This window comes from Watersipora subatra, chromosome 7 (assembly GCF_963576615.1).
Source record: "Watersipora subatra chromosome 7, tzWatSuba1.1, whole genome shotgun sequence".
NCBI lineage: Eukaryota > Metazoa > Bryozoa > Gymnolaemata > Cheilostomatida > Watersiporidae > Watersipora > Watersipora subatra.
In genome coordinates this window covers 51462916-51480800 of record NC_088714.1, presented here as the reverse complement: position 1 = coordinate 51480800, position 17885 = coordinate 51462916, and the positions used below count along the sequence as shown (strand labels likewise).

General features: G+C 37.6%; 1 protein-coding gene across 2 annotated transcripts in view; it reads right to left on the bottom strand.

Annotated features, from left to right (window-relative positions):
• LOC137399222 (E3 ubiquitin-protein ligase arkadia-A-like) overlaps positions 1-17885 on the bottom strand; it is a 44807-nt gene that overhangs the window by 6400 nt on the left and 20522 nt on the right. For both annotated transcript variants that reach the window (XM_068085233.1, XM_068085234.1), the window contains exons 7-13: positions 16888-16962; positions 13228-13396; positions 12116-12290; positions 10922-11060; positions 6612-6750; positions 2793-2916; positions 1423-1548 (exon numbers count right to left, since the gene is read on the bottom strand). In XM_068085233.1, the coding sequence (XP_067941334.1) occupies positions 1423-1548; positions 2793-2916; positions 6612-6750; positions 10922-11060; positions 12116-12290; positions 13228-13396; positions 16888-16962 (947 nt within the window). The remainder of the gene's footprint in view (positions 1-1422; positions 1549-2792; positions 2917-6611; positions 6751-10921; positions 11061-12115; positions 12291-13227; positions 13397-16887; positions 16963-17885) is intronic.

The window sequence follows — 17885 nt, the reverse complement described above, 5'->3', positions numbered from 1 at the left end:
GTTCACCATATATTGCCGTTTGTCAGCGTTTCCCTTTCGGCTTTCATCGTCGGTTATGTGAATTGATGGCATCGACGAAGCATCTGGAAAGTTTGCATCTATTAAACTTTCCTGATACTTCGCCGAGCATCGATGACTGCCTTTCAAATGTGAACCATTGCGGCGAAGGTAATTCGCGGTCGCTGATAGCGTGATTTATTCATATCCGTTTATGATAGTCCCTGCGGGACTAGTTTTTGATTTTAGCACGCGAAAACAAAGAGGTTTCTTCGCGAAAAATTGAAAAAGCTAAATGAAAACACTACGTCACGGAGTATTTCCTGACGCAAACTCGGATGTGTATGTGATAGTTTGAACATGGTTATCACCGACGATCACCAAAGTACTGTGGCATCAACGCTGAGATACGGCGATATAGTGTAAACTGGCGAAGCCCCGGCTGCCAAAGCCTACAAGGCTTTAAAATCATGTATATGATATGAGAAATGAGCACATCTGTAGTAATAAATAAGTTGATGAAATAATAAAAATCAATGCCTTTGACCTTTGTCCTTCAGTACAAATGCTGACTGCCATTGGTTTGCTGTAATCTGATCTTAGCCTTTGTTGTAGACAACCAATTAGGATCACAATCTTGTCATGTTACATGATCATTACATCACTTTATTGTACTGTATGCTGCTTTTATATTGAATGGCCATTGAATGTCGACTATAATGACGTTAGTGTACTTGAATCAATGAAATAGAGCTATAATTTACATGTACATTGAGAATTGGCAAAGTCTAAAGTTTTTTACCCCTAACTATAGTTATACTTAAAAACACACAAATTTTCTAACCATAACTTAGTTAGGGAGTGTTAGGGTAGCACTACATCACTGGATATATATAATTATATATATATATATTTAACTGGATGTTGAATGGCAGAACTCGTGAAAAAGTAATTGGCTAATTTAAGTGTGAGTTAAACACCAATTTTTTTTAAAATCTGGCACGGATACACTTTTGCATTTCCCTTACAATTAAAGCAGTTTGTTAAATGAAACCTGACCCAGCACTCATACAAAATGACTCCTTTACTGGAAACATTTTAGGAGAAACAATAAGCATTCTCTGAAAGAACCCAAATGTATTTGCCAGCTACAAACCGAATATGGGTTTGCTAAAATGGCTTCCTAAAGGCATTAAAATTTAGAATATGGTAATTATCTCTAACATAGTTGATTAACTAGACCTCAACTGCGTGTGATACAACACAACACTGATGGTCATGATAGTAATTATTAATTATTACTAATATACACAGCACAAGGCCATTGATAGAGTGAAGTAAGCTAGAAATAGCTGAACTGTTGACGCATTTAGTGAAGCTCTGACAGATGGACACAGGTATAAGTAATAAATCTGTCTAACATACCATTGTGACTGTGCGTGATACTGCACAACGGTCTTGCCTAGCGCCCTGCGCAAGCCATTCACTAGCATTATAAGTGGCAGACTGTCTCTCTGTATTTACAATCACATCTTCCATCTCATAATCCGACTATGGAAAATACAGAAAAAGCCAACATGGTTACATTTGGTAAGTGAAACTGCTAAAAAGCAACTAGACATGAAAACATTTGAACAAGAAACTGGAATTCGCAATAAAATTAATAAGTTATAACAAATCCTAAAGACAACAAGAAAAACCAAAATGCTTCTCCAATCCTCATGTTGCTGACCAACTAATCCAGCAGTATGACGACTCATTCTGCCAGCAAGTACTGCTGACCACAGCCAATAAGGAATGATCATTATTCCTGTCCCACCAGGGACTAAATTTTGGCAAAAAATCTAGCTAAAAACCTGCTACAAGTGAGATATAGCTGATGATAGACCAGGTCTAAAAGAACTACAAGCCACTAGAACTCTAGCCCATTGCACTCATTTAGGAAATTGTCTGCTCAATACTCCTAGTGAAAGGAAAACTACTATATGAATTCGTGTGACTCATTTGAGTCAACTCTATGAGTCAACTATAACAGAGACAAATGGAACTTGAGAATGATATATCTCTACTGAATGCATCAAATTAAGTTTAGTTTCGCTAAAATCTTTAGTTTAAAAAGTCTAGTCTAAAAATCTTTAGTCTAAAAAGTTTAGTTTCGCTGGAATCGCTAAAATTATAAAATCTTTATTTTCTGAAAACCTTGCTTAACTTTCCAATGCTAAAAACTGTGTGCAAAGAGTTGCTAAAATGATTTAAAATGTGTAATCAAAACATTTGATGCTGGTTATTACAAATATAAAAAGCACATTCATATTGAAATTGTCCTCCATATGTGAAATAGTCGTTTTAATTGCATTGTGCATGACTCCTAACTTCCATGACAATAAACAAGACTTATCTGTAGCTTATAAACATGTTTAGGAGCAGCAATACAAACGGTAACCTTTTAGCATCAGTATTTGATCCGTTGATCAGTTTAGCAAGATGGGCGCTCGACTGAGCCATAAGCAGAGAAACTAGCGCAAGAGAACAACAAAAATAATCTTCTAGCAGCAAGAGATAAAATAAATCTATTAAAATACAAATCTCGCAACAAAATTATACCAAGTCTACAAATTATGATACATTTTGACAAGGAATATAATACATATAAATATTGCTAGTCAACAATGGTTTGAGCCAACATATGTGCGTAATTAGCTTTAAACGCCAAGTCTCACTATTTAATAACATAACTAATCAGAAACAGCAGATGTCGGCCTACACAACTTAGAGGGCTGCTGGCACAGACTCACCATCATATCGTCAAAAGGCGTCGCCATATCTTCGTCTGATGCAGTCAAATCAACGAGCTCTGTACCCACAGCGGGTGTACCGGTCAAATCTACTTCGACAACTGAAGAAGACCTGCGTCTTCTCCTGCACCAAGAATTAAGTATTATACCAACAATGCAACGTGGACTGTTTATAACAATGCAGCATTGAAATGAATATAGCATCATAACCACACCAATACACAATTTGACATCGGCTTGGTAATTTTGTACTTGGCATGACTGTCCAAGCAAACAGAAAACATGGAATGACTCAGTCTACACAGAAAATATAGACTATCCAAGAATTTTAAACATTGATATGATGTGAATGAAAAGAACAACAGAAATATAAGATGAATAGAAAAAATAATTATTAAAATGTATCAATTAACATAAAACTAAGCAAATATGCAAAATATTAAGTTTTAGTAGAGATTCACTGGAATAATATAAAGTTTTGTTTTCTTTCGGTTGGACAAAGTTACATAACCCGAGAAGGCCGACTCGGAGGAGTCGCATTGCAGCCGGAATTAGAGCCGAGTGCAAAATCTGACTCACGAACTCAAGTCATGGACAACCTGTGTATAATAACTACCAATATCTGGCTGACAGGAGGAGAGACAATTGCTTACAAACAATAAAAAGGATAAAACTTCAGCTCTGAATTAATCCTAACGAACTTGTAGAAGTTAATGTCTCACACTTGTAGAGACTTTATAAATAGATAATCGAGTTTTGAGCACATTAACTACACACGACTAATCAAGTATTGCTGATGTTTACATTGTTCTACTAATTCTGAGACGCAGAAGTACTATTCTGGCCGCAAAAGTGTTAGCCTGAAAATCAGGTACTAATTCCCTTATTTGGTGTTTCTGAATGCCACCCAATTGAGCTCCCGTGTGTGTCTCCAAGGGCAAGAGGTGCAACAATAACATAGCGGTATATGTTTTTATTTACTAAAAAATACAATATTTTATCTTGATAAATGCTTTGATGAAAATAATAATGCCCACTCTCATCACGACTAACTTGACAAGGGTCAGCAGCAAGTATCAGCAGCAGCCAACAGTAACAAGATCATAAATTATACAGCAAAAAAGCTAGCTAGTGTTATTTATAGTTATTTATTGAATCCAAGGAACTCCCTACAGGTCTGTATAGATAAGAAGTAGCGTACAATATGGCAGTTTGATGTAAAACAGTGATGGACAACTAATCTCATTGTTTTTGCTTGCTGGTTTGTTATGATTAGTTCATCGGTTTTAAGCAAAACGCCTTTAAACCAAAAATAAATTACAATAAAGATAACAAAAATTGAAATCTTTATATAAATTAACTAGAAATTCCCCTGTCATACAGCCCACGACCAAAGTGATATTGGAAAAAAGAAAGGGTACTGATGGTCGAGAAATGCAATATTAGCAATCAAATGGCACTGCAGTGCAACAGGATAACTGCAATGGTAGCTGTAATGTACTGGGTGTGGGTGTTATTATATACAACAAACAGCAATAATGAAAGGAAAAGATTATATGTTTATATCTCTCCCCCGCCATAGGAAAAATGCGATATAAGAAGTAAAATGCACTGATATTAGAATAAACAATATTATTAATAAAGTAATACAGTAATAATAGAAAACCACTGCACAATTTTGTTTATATCTCAAAACGTCATAGCTAACAATATCAAAAAGTTGTGATATTTATCTAGATTTTTAGAAAAACTATTGAACAAAATTATTTAGAAAAACTAATAACAGTAACATATTGCCCAACATCGATCGGTCACTATATACTTCGATCTTGTGAATTCGAATGATTATTCTTATAATTAAATCTTATAAAATCGAATAATTATTCTTATAATTAAACATTGTAATAATCTTATAAAAATCGTTAGAAAAATATCATCGTCATTTCCTTCACTTTCACTGCTTTAGACATGAGTTGGAATACCAAAGTACTCATTATAAGTGTCCAAAATGTCAGTTACTTTGAAATCGGCAAAAAAGAAACGATTACTTTTCAGTTCATCTATGTTAGTTACAGAAACCTTCGGCAATTGGACAATGCCATAGACTAGTGAAATGTGCACGTTTTTCTTTTAAAATGCGTACGACTTAATGGTTCTAATCTCTGTCGCACGGCCTTATTGGCGTTTCGTTGGCCGGTCTTAAATTTGATTAAAAAAGGCTTGCCAAAGTTTTAATAGTGATTTTAGGCCAAATTAATCTGCCTTTTATGTATAATCCGATCAGATGGGTAAGGTTTAGGATATTGCCTACAAATTTCAAAGACTTGGTAACATATTTAAATAGGTTTATATGTGTTTTGTATCGTTATTATACTTGAACGACTCCATTGAAAAATGGTTAAATTTGTTGATGAGATTTCGGTACAAGGGTTTGCGATGGCCATTGATGACTAATTTTCGTGAGTTTTGTGCACATATGCATTTATTATAAAGCTCCCCAACAATCGCTTCGCTCGTGTTTGGTCGCGGGAAAATGTCCTTAAAACATGATACTAAGGCTCTATCAAAGGCTTGTAATACATGTTTATAGGAATGTCAAAAACGAGAGGTGTGTGGAGACATTTCAGCTGCAGAGTACTTGGTGTCATGTTCACGCAATACTGAAGCTAGATGTTCTAAACAATCTTGTATTGTCCGCCCTTGCCAGACCTTAACAATACAATTACAGGGTCAACTGACAGTAGTACTAATCATGATCAGCCAGGAGTACCCACAGTCCCTGTGGGTAATTACTGATTTGAAAATGATCAAACTGGAAGATCAGCTGTTTTAATGGTGGCACACTACACATAGCTTCCACCAGTCTACCTGCTGTGGGAGCAAGAACAACGATCGGCTAGTTATTTTAATACAAATAGTAAAAGTAATAATTAAAATAATTATTACTTTAATAATTAGAATAATCATTACTTTAATAAATGATAATCCATCTTTGGTAGGCGAGTTTATAATTACACAGAAGTAACCAGCAACATGTTTCCTATGTCTTATTTTAAACTGCTCCAAGTATGCAGTTGTACAGACGAATGCTCTGATACCAATACCAGCTCTACATGTGAATACGCACATCCAGGTACTTCAAAGACAGTGCAGCAGCATACTACTAGTAGACAATATACATGACTTCTGTACTTAAAACTCATGCTTCAACCACCAAACACCATAATTATTCTTCTTGTGTAAAATGTTCGAGGGACGCTCTACCCAGCAGACCTATACCCAATTCACTGATTAGAAAACTTAAGCTATGTCAATTTTAAGTGAGCAACGCAAATAACAGAGCCATTCTAACCATAAATGTTAGGGTCAATATGTGTGACCTTGTCTTTAATACAGTCAGTGGCTAATTCCATGATGTTCTTCCTACTACCATAACCCTAAGCTTTTAAATATGGGTGCAAAACTCAACAGATCTGCCTCATATCACAATGAGTGAAGCCAGCTGCAGTTTCTTCTGACCGGGCTTATCTTACTACTAGCAAACTATTCTGGTATAACTGAATGGATGGAATGTATTTGCGGAGAGAGGCAGCAATGCTATGCGTCCATCTTGTATGGCGTGTTCAATAGCTCAGTAGCGTGTGATGATGTGCTCGGCATATGACGGTGTGCTCGACGCAATCATGTTAACTATTAATATGGGCAATAACACTGTCCACTCAATATAACCAGTAATAAAATTTCTAGCCGGTAATAAAAACCAATGCTAGCCTTCCCCAGGGGACAATGTATGATCTTATCTCAATATACTTGACTCGCCTTTTTAGGGATCGAGATCTCAACCTAAAGGGGGTGCCAGTAGATAAAACCTCTATATCGCTGTCACTTCTACTTCCTGTTTCCGTTAGGTTGCCACGGGCTACTGGTACCTCTATGTCAAGGCTTTGATCTGCAACATCTGTAAAATCAAGACAAGCGAATGAGCTGAAACATCTCTACTTCAAACAACAACTAGAGGTATCAGCTATGAGCAAATAATGAAAATGGTTTAAGGTTTACCTGCAACAAAATTTACATTACAGGTATTTGGTATCAAAAGGTTCCCCATGTCTTACTCTGCTGTGTTGTAGGTACAAAATATGTGGAAATGTGATTACAAGCACTTAAAAGCTCAAAAACGAACAATTTAGCCTGGTTTCCATATGACAGCGCAATGATCGTGCGCGGTCAAGTGATCGTGAGCAATGCAATGCTTGGACTGCGATGCAGTGTTTCCATAGCGCGCGTAGGCGCTATGCTTGCATTGGACAGGGTAGATAATTTCCTTACTTTTTCGTACGGGAGACAGATTTCTTCGAAAAACAGCCCTCCGTTGCGACATTGCGCTGTCATATAAAAACCAGGCTTAACTTTTTCGTACGGGAGACCGATTTCTTTGGAAAACAGCCCTTCGTTTGAATTGTGGGATAGGTTGAAAAGGTCGAGCGGTGTATTGTGGGACACATCATCGCACGCACCCGTCGCAAGGATCCATTCTGTTGTGTTGGATCCTTGTGATCAGCGTACGCACGCCGCGCGATCGTCGTGTGTTGACGTTTCCACATCACAGCCAGCCTACGCATGACGTCGTGCGCTTTGTTGCGCAGTCATATGGAAACCAGACTTTAATCGCAGCCATCACCAAAACGCCGTAGTTTGAAATCTCTTTATTTGGCTGACGTACTCCAACAGTTTGGTCATTGTTTTGAAACGTGATGTTATCCCGTGAAATTAAAGGCCAATAAAGGCTCGACATAAAACGTCTCGTAGCACTAGTTTATGACAAATACTTCGGGTTTTACCGGAAAACCCGTATCAAATATAAATGCTCGCTACTTCACAGTATCGTTTCAGCCTGGTTTAATCGTCTAGTCGTAATCTGATCATGTAACCCAGTTTCTGCCGAATCGCGCGAACAATCTCTGCAGCATTTTTCAACTATAGCAGGTGACCAACAGGGTCCTCATCTGAGGATGATACGCACTCCTTGGAGCTACGGTTAAAAATTTAAACAAATTTTTATGGTAGGTTTTGAGATATCAGCGCTCAAATGACAGCTTTACAATTATGATGAAATAGACACGCAAGGACAATAGACATGGTTTTATTGAATGTGTGACGTGTATTTGTAAAAATATTTCGAAGAATGAGGTTGCATGAAAGTGTAAACAAAAGCCATCTTATTCAACTACATCCCATTTTAGCCGTTTTGGAAATAGATTCCAATTTACAGCGTTTTCGTGATAGCTGCGATTAACTGTTCGTTTTTGAGCTTTTAAGAGCTTGTAATCACATTTCCACATATTTTGCACCTACAATACAGCAGAGTGAAACATAGTGAATCTTTTGATACCAAATAACTGTAAGGTGAATTTTGTTTCAAGTCAGCCTTTAGGACCTGATATATGGAATCCCTATGACAGATCTTTCGCCACTTCTTCCAAGTAGAAACAGATTATGACTTTAGGCTGGTTCACATTATCACCTATGTTGGTGTTTCTCACAAAATACTTTGGTGATCGTCTGTAATTACAATGTTTACACAATCGCAAAACCGTCCAGCTTACATCAGCGAAATGTCCGCAGCATAGCGTTCTAAGTATACAATGCAGTCGAGGAAACGATGAAATACTAGTCCAGCAAGAACTGTAATAAAAGAAAATTGGATCGAGCAATTCGCAACGACCAACCATCATTGTCGAAGTGGTACACGCTAAATGGCACAGCTGTCGTAGATGCTCCGCGAACTATCGGGAAAGTTTGACAGCTGCAAACTTTCTTGATGTATTGGCGCAGCCTTGACGATGCTTTAAGTTTACGGTGCACATAGTAGCCAAATAATTGCCGAGAGGACGACACCGACATACGGAAATGTAGTGTGAACTAGCCTCAAGGTTGACATACAAACACAGGCTACATACTAAGATATAGCTAAAGTAAGCCTGTGCCAGGCAATATGAAGATATAACTTGGGAGGGAAATCTGTAAAAACGCAAATTGCCTACTTGTCCAATCGATGAGTCATTTGAGACTCGCTTACCTTCGGCATTGATTGGTAAAATTCATACCAGACCAGCCAATGACAACACTGAATTAATTATCAACTTTTTATTTGCCGTTTCTATTAGCCAGACGAAGATCTTGGTTTACGCTATTGGGCATTTTACTGACAAATAGTTTCATCTAGTCACAACCAGGTAGCAACCTATGTTGAATATTAGTAATAACTCAAATGTCATAATGATAGATTGTTAACTGTACCTATATAATGTCAACAGTTACTGTATCAAGGCTAAACTTTGAAACAACCCGAGGCTAGAAAACTAAACCAAGATCGTGATGAACAACTATATTTTTATACTCGACTTGCTATGTCTGCCCTATTAATACGCACTTAGTTAATAAAGGCTCTCCGGCCATTTAAAAAGCCTGAGGGTGAGTTGTTGGGCTGGAGTAAGACAGAGCAAACTTGCCGAGGACTCTGCGGGTTTCAATGTTGTGACTTATGCTATCGGAAACCAGTCGCATATTCGAGTGAGTCAAATATTTAGTTATGCCACCTTGTCGTGATTGCTTAGCTTATCGTCAGCAAATGCATTTTAAAATAGAATACGAAAATCACTGAAAATAGTTTCATCTACCTAGTATTATAGTATCCTAGTATCTACCTAGTATCTAGTATCCTAGTATCTATCTAGTATCTAGTATCCTAGTATCTATCTAGTATCATAGGAACCTAAAATAATATAGCCAAGTTTAAAATACAAATTACTTAAAAATATAATATGATGAACTATACGTATTAATTCGAATTACAAGCATTTTAATAAAAATTGGTCTGTATAAATGGTACAAACTAGTTTCCTAGTGTTGTGTGATTACAGGGTGCATGTTTTGCAGGGTGCTGATTGCAAGGCAAGCAGGAGGACATGGAGACACAAGCACATCTCCATGCCTCTTAAAGGTTAACTGACGGCACAAATTATTGCACTACCAGCAGCAGATAACATTACAGAACAGCATTCGACTAATATTTTTGTGTGATAGATGCAAAATCTTGACAGGGAACAGCTACGAAGCTGTAAAATTATATCAAAACCCCCTCTATTGATCTAAATTAACTCCAAACTGTCCGTTCAATGTCCTTATTCATAAAAGCAGAGCATGAGTTAATAATTATTAATAAAATGACTTCCGAGAACAACAAATTTTTATAGACAATCTTTTAAATTTGTGCCAAAAAGAGAAGTTCTTGCTAGGGCACGCCACAAGACATTTGCATTTTGTGGAATACACCGCTCAAGCCGATTGGTGTAATTCTATAACCACCGCTCCAAAGTTAATACTGTGCAAACTTTCTTGATATTTGTAGAATCCGCTTGGATCTTCCTTCTAATTATCAGCCATGTTGGGTAACCAAAACACATGATGACTAGATAGGAAAATGGTGGCTAACAGAGGCACTTTAATCTCGCATCCACACATTGGCTGATAGTCGGGATTGACATTGTATATTACGCGTCTATTTTTGCTGCCAAAAATGATCATATGTCAAAGCTTGGAGCTTGTATCACAAGTGTTTTGTCTCCAAGACTGGTTTTTTGTCCTAACATTTTTATCATTGCTAAAAAATGAAATATCATGATTATACTAGAATCAATAGATGTAATATTATAATGCTGCCAGTTAACCTTTAAATTTATCTCCAGTGTGCTTTAGCTCCAAGCGTACCAGAAAACTAGCCCCAGTGAAACCGAAACAGTCCATAATGCAGATTTTTCCAAGGACAGCGGAGTGACCATCATATGACTTGATACAACCGGCTAATAGTATTTCTATACAATGTTTAGACTAGCAGACACTGAATTAATTGTTGTTACGATTGGAACACAGGCTAACCCTAAGAAATTCAACACATTTTTGAAATGCAGAATTTAATCTCCAATGCTTAAATTAGCCAGTAATTTTAACAAAGAAATTTCAATAATAATTATCTGCCAACTACTTAGGAGCATCAGTTGTTTAGAATCAGCTAGTCGCAAACACTCTACGACCGTCTGTCGACTCCTTAGCCCTAGATTCCAACTAACCCGCTGACACGATTGGCTCAGTCTCCAAATCGCTAAGATATCTGCTAGGAGAGGTTGGTGCCTGGCTCCAACCATCAATTTCGACGGTGTCAGTAACTATTAAATCGGAATGCCAGTCTTGCTCTTCATCCATCCTTTCCTAGAAATCATAAAACTCTAGCAATCAAAAGATGTGCTAGCAGTAGATTATACTTTATCAATCCTTGCTTTGATAAAGTAGGACTTTGCTAATATAGGACTTTTTAATAAAAACTGCAAATAGTTCGCACAGATGCAAAATCTAGCTAGGATAAAACTTGACGTTACAATAACACTCCTGTATTTTATTTATTGGGAAGGTTTCAACATCACAAGTTCAAGGGTCAACTCACGACAAATTGAAAATTTTTTTATCAGAAAGTACAGGTATTTTTCTATCATTTGAGGTTTTGTCTGTCGACTAAACTTGGCCGCAATTAAAATGTTCGGAACAAAAAAACTCAAGTGTCAATAGTTGCACTTTCTTGTTAGGACATCGGCTATTGCTGCTTTAGGACATCGGCTATTGCTGCGTTAGGACATCGGCTATTGCTGCGTTAGGACATCGGCTATTGCTGCGTTAGGACATCAGCTATTGCTGCGTTAGGACATCGGCTATTGCTGCGTTAGGACATCGGCTATTGCTGCGTTAGGACATCGGCTATTGCTGCGTTAGGACATCGGCTATTGCTGCGTTAGGACATCGGCTATTGCTGCGTTCAGGTTGCACTGTTGAGCGACTGTGCTAGAGCGGCAAAATCCTATAAGACGAACAGTCCTTTCTTTTTGTAATTATTAATAAAACTATGTGTTTTGTCTTTTACTCTTTACTTTTGAAATAAACCATACCGGAAACTTTATGAACTGTGACCAACCAAGTTTGTACAACATGTTGATTGCAAGCCTTGGCATTTCAGTATATTGGAAAAAATTAGCAAATCGCAGACACACTGTCACTAGTGCAAATATTGCTTACGGTGAAAATGGTCGATGCATAGTGGAGCGTGTGAAAACTACATGTTACCGATAACACATTTCGTGAGAAGCCATGCGGTATTTCCATTCATCGAGCTGATGATTGATGTTTAGCCATTCAGATGGGCTCATTAAAACAAAGTTCAAATCATCTTAAAGAGAGATAGTTTTTTTTGCGGTGAACGGACAAATACTGCTAACCTCGCAAACATCCCTGACAAGCAGAGCGGGTGGGGAGGGTACTGAAACAGATGTAACAGGACTAATAGCAGTGGCAGCTCTGCTGCTCGGAGACTGAGCTGAATTCTCACTAGCGGAACGAGACGATCTGACAGGCTCCTCAGAGAGATACTCCCGGAAAGCCCCTGGGCTGGTTCTACAAAAGAACAAGTTATTTCAGCCATGAAACAAACTGACAGCGAGAAACACTATGAATTGATTTTCTTCATCACTGTGACAAACTGAACTACCTACACCTACGTATGTGAGTTGTGCGACCCTTAAAAAGGATGCAGGCAGGTAGAGAATAGCAGAGAAAACAGGACACAATCCTTCAAAGGGTTTGATGTGTGCACATACAGTACGACGGTGTCATCTGAAGACTATTATATTCAAATATGCTAGCAAATGACATAAACCCATGGTGATGCATAATAGATGTCATAATAAATTATCGGAGTAGCCAACAGTACCATGGATATGCCAAATTATTAAAATATCATATAGATATACCAAAGCATAAACACTGTAGTCTGCATCCTTGCGCCAACACCTGGCATTCAAATCCCGATCCGTAACTTGAATCAGAGCTTATTAGGGTACGAGTTAAAACTGACTAACTTTCAACACAAAATATGCTCTGAAGGCTGGTTTAGACTATATCTCCGTGTGTCGCTGTTAATCGCACAATGCTTCGTTGATCGTCTATGATAACTCCGGTGATCGTCTATGATAACAATACAATGTTCACACTATCACAAACCCATCTGCGCTTACATCAATCAAATATTGGCAGCATTGCATTCTCATCATACAATGTAGTCGAGGAAACGATGAAATACTAGTCCGGCAGCAACTGTCATAAAAGAAAATAAAGATTAAGCGATCCGCGACGTCCAATCACCCTCGCGGATGTGGTATACATTGCACAAGCTGTCATGCAAAGGCGCAATTTTTCCCCATGTAAACGCATTGCCTTGATGATGCCTTCAATATACTGTGCACATAGTTGATGGATAATCGGCGAGAGGAAAACGCTGACATATGGCGGTATAGTGTGAACCAGCCTTAATGAACACACGCGTGTGACGCACCTGGTGCTAGGGCTAGCAAGATCAGAGTGAGGGACGGGTGATGATGTGACCACACAATTCTCATAAGGTGTCGCTACTCGAGGTACGCACGCTGGTCTCGATTCACTGGAGGTAGCAAAGTGTGATGTTGGACAGAGTGAGGCTCCCTCTAGACTTGTGCCCAGTACAGCTGTGATTAGAAAATCGCAAATCAACTTTTTGGAGGCATTGAACATTGGTAACTTTATATAAATAAAGTACATCACTCATTCTACCTGCCATCCAGTGTCACGTGTCAAATGAGTGAAAATGAACAGAGTTGTTACATGAATGCTTGGACACGCCAGCTAGTAGATCCGGGTTACTATTAGTAGTTGCTAGTAGTAGTTGCTAGTAGTGCCATTTGCTATTGCATTTCTAGCAAGCAGTCTAAAGGAGGCAAAAATATTTTCACCATAAAATACCGTGGGAATATACCTTGGTAGCCTATGTGATTGGTTAGTAAACCTAGTATAACGTAATAACTTGACGTTTGCTATTTCTAATAGAATTCAATTACTAATAAAAATTCGATCTGTCAATTGCGATCGCGAACAAAGAAAGGCATGAAAAAGTGAAAGAGCTGTGAACCGAATTAGCATATGAAATGATATGGACTAACAGAGTGCTAATGCCTCCGACGAACATGATAATGTCCACACCATGCAAAATACCAGCATGTGCGTCCACCACTGCAATAATCTATTTACTCAAAAACCAGCAAGGTTATGTCATTGCAACAGAGAACAAACTAATGTACATAAACATACACTAAGGCTATGTCATTGCAACAGAAAACAAACTATGATGTATAAACATACACTAAGGCTATATTATTGCGACAGAGAACAAACTATGATGTATAAACATACACTAAGGCTATATTATTGCGACGGAGAACAAACTATAGTGTATAAACATACACTAAGGCTATATTATTGCGACGGAGAACAAACTAAGGTGTATAAACATACACTAAGGCTATGTCATTGCAACAGAGAACAAACTAAGGTGTATAAACATACACTAAGGCTATGCCATTGCAACAGAGAACAAACTAATGTACATAAACATACACTAAGGCTATATCAATGCAACAGAGAACAAACTAAGGTGTATAAACATACACTAAGGCTATGTCATTGCAACAGAGAACAAACTAAGGTGTATAAACATACACTAAGGCTATGCCATTGCAACAGAGAACAAACTAATGTACATAAACATACACTAAGGCTATGTCATTGCAACGGAGAACAAACTAAGGTACATGAACATACAATAAGACTATGTCATTGCAACAGAGAACAAACTATGGTGTATAAACATACACTAAGACTATATCATTGCAACAGAGAACAAACTATGGTGTATAAACATACACTAAGGCTATATCATTGCAACAGAGAACAAACTAATGTACATAAACATACAATAAGGCTATGTCATTGCAACAGAGAATAAACTATGGTGTATAAACATACACTAAGGCTGTGTCATTGCAACGGAGAACAAACTAAGGTACATGAACATACACTAAGGCTATATCATTGCAACAGAGAATAAACTAAGGTACATAAACATACACTAAGGCTATGTCATTGCAACAGAGAATAAACTAAGGTGTATAAACATACACTAAGGCTATATCATTGCAACAGAGAACAAACTATGGTGTATAAACATACACTAAGACTATATCATTGCAACAGAGAACAAACTATGGTGTATAAACATACACTAAGGCTATATCATTGCAACAGAGAACAAACTAATGTACATAAACATACAATAAGGCTATGTCATTGCAACAGAGAACAAACTAAGGTGTATAAACATACACTAAGGCTATATCATTGCAACAGAGAATAAACTATGGTGTATAAACATACACTAAGGCTATATCATTGCAACAGAGAACAAACTAAAGTGTATAAACATACACTAAGGCTATATCATTGCAACAGAGAATAAACTATGGTGTATAAACATACACTAAGGCTATATCATTGCAACAGAGAACAAACTAAGGTGTATAAACATACACTAAGGCTATATCATTGCAACAGAGAATAAACTATGGTGTATAAACATACACTAAGGCTATATCATTGCAACAGAGAACAAACTAAGGTGTATAAACATACACTAAGGCTATGCCATTGCAACAGAGAATAAACTAAGGTGTATAAACATACACTAAGGCTATGTCGTTGCAACAGAGAATAAAATTAAGGTGTATAAACATACACTAAGGCTATGTCATTGCAACAGAGAATAAACTAAGGTGTATAAACATACACTAAGGCTATATCATTGCAACAGAGAACAAACTAAGGTACATAAACATACACTAAGGCTATGCCATTGAAACAGAGAACAAACTAATGTACATAAACATACACTAAGGCTATGCCATTGCAACAGAGAACAAACTAATGTACATAAACATATACTAAGGCTTATGTCATCGCAACAGAGAACAAACTAAGGTGTATCGACCCAAATTTACAGTTACATACGCGTGCAATGAAACCAGCAACCAAGGAGCACTACAGTCCTTCCATAAAACATCGACAATAATAGCCTTAGAACGGTGAAGACATGCATGACCATCGAGTGATACAAAACCAATACACACAATATGAATCGAGGTTCTACATTTGTTAGCTCAGACACTCACCACACCTGCCTCCACCATAAAGAGACCAAAAATGTATAGTAGCCTGCTCATTTGAGAGCTTTTCAAAAATAATCCCATAATAATTGACGATTATATGATAACGCTTTATAAATTGATGTTTATAGAAAGTGCTACATAGAAAGCTGATAAGAGGGAACATTCTCGTAGCGGTAAACACTATTATTATTACTACTCCTTCCACCAAAGCCTTGTTTTACCATAAGAGTTCAACAAATTCTTTGCCACCTCGCTTCCTTGGCTATTTACAACGGATAATTAATTGTTAGTTATAAATTTTAAAGATAATTTACAAAGGGCAACTCAAATACTTCTAATTATGTAATATTAGTTTTTAAATAAAGTAGTACCCTGGCAGCCTAGTAGCTGTGAGAGATTGTAATGTGTGCAGATAAATCACAATGTAAAAAGTATGTGCTCTACTATTCAAAATAGCAGGAAGGTTGTCAATTAGCCCTTGTCAGGCTGCCATGCGGAATATCACAGGTTCAAAACCCATAAGAGACAATCTTTTACCTCAGCCCGAACGAAGGCTTCAGACAGACGTGTCTATTATTACAGTAATGATTGAACCATCACCACATATGATTACAAAGCACATACATTGAACTAGTGACTCACCTGACCGACTAGTGACTCACCTGACCGACTAGTGACTCACCTGACCGACTAGTGACTCACCTGACCGACTAGTGAATCACCAGACCGACTAGTGACTCACCTGACCAACTAGTGACTCGCCTGCCTGACTGGTGACTCACCTGACCGACCAGTGACTCACCTGACCGACCAGTGACTCACCTGACCGACCAGTGACTCACCTGACCGACTAGTGACACACCTGAACGACCAGTGACTCACCTGACAGAATAGTGACTCACCTGACCGACTAGTGACTCACCTGACTGACTAGTGACTCAGCTGACTGATTAGCTACTCACCTGGCTGACTCGCGGAACTGTTTGCTTGAGAGTGGGACACAGTCGGTGGCAAGCTGTAATCCAGTGGCTCTGTAGCTATGTAACAAAAGGAAATCTAACATTAGATCTACTTTGGACAATTCAGAAAGCAACTAATGACAATTTGTAGGTTTTTATTGAGATTCGCCCAACTTGAACTCAATAGGCGATATCAACTAGTGATGTCATTTTGAACGTATTTTTCTTCTGAGCATTTTAACCGCGACCGAAGTTTTGTTGATTTTAGTCTTGAAACATCCAGGCAGACAGATCTATCTATCTAATCAGAAAATAGCTCCAATACTCCATGAAGGTAGATGTAAGTTGAGTCGCAGAGCAGGTCGTTGCTGAGTGGCAGTCAGTAGATGACAAGTTGTTGAAGGAATATTCATGACAGACTATACTAGATATCATTATACACATAAAATGATCAGAGAATTGGTTAGCTGAATCACCTTGCGCTAAATAACATTATTACCTAAAATCGATGCAAATGGAACAATTGAATTGATTGTTTCTCAGCTTTATCAGACAGAGATGTTACCTGTCATAAAGTCTAAGAAATACAATACAGTAATCTATCGTTAATACAGTAATCTATCGTCAATACAGTAATCTATCGTCAATGCAGTAATCTATCGTCAATACAGTAATCTATCGTCAATACAGTAATCTATCGTCAATACAGTAATCTATCGTCAATGCAGTAATCTATCGTCACTACAGTAATCTATCTATTTACAATGCAGTAATCTATCGTCAATACAGTAATCTATCGTCAATACAGTAATCTATCGTCAATACAGTAATCTATCGTCAATACAGTAATCTATCGTCAATACAGTAATCTATCGTCAATACAGTAATCTATCGTCAATGCAGTAATCTATCGTCAATACAGTAATCTACATCGTCAATACAGTAATCTATCGTCAATACAGTAATCTATCGTCAATACAGTAATCTATCGTCAATACAGT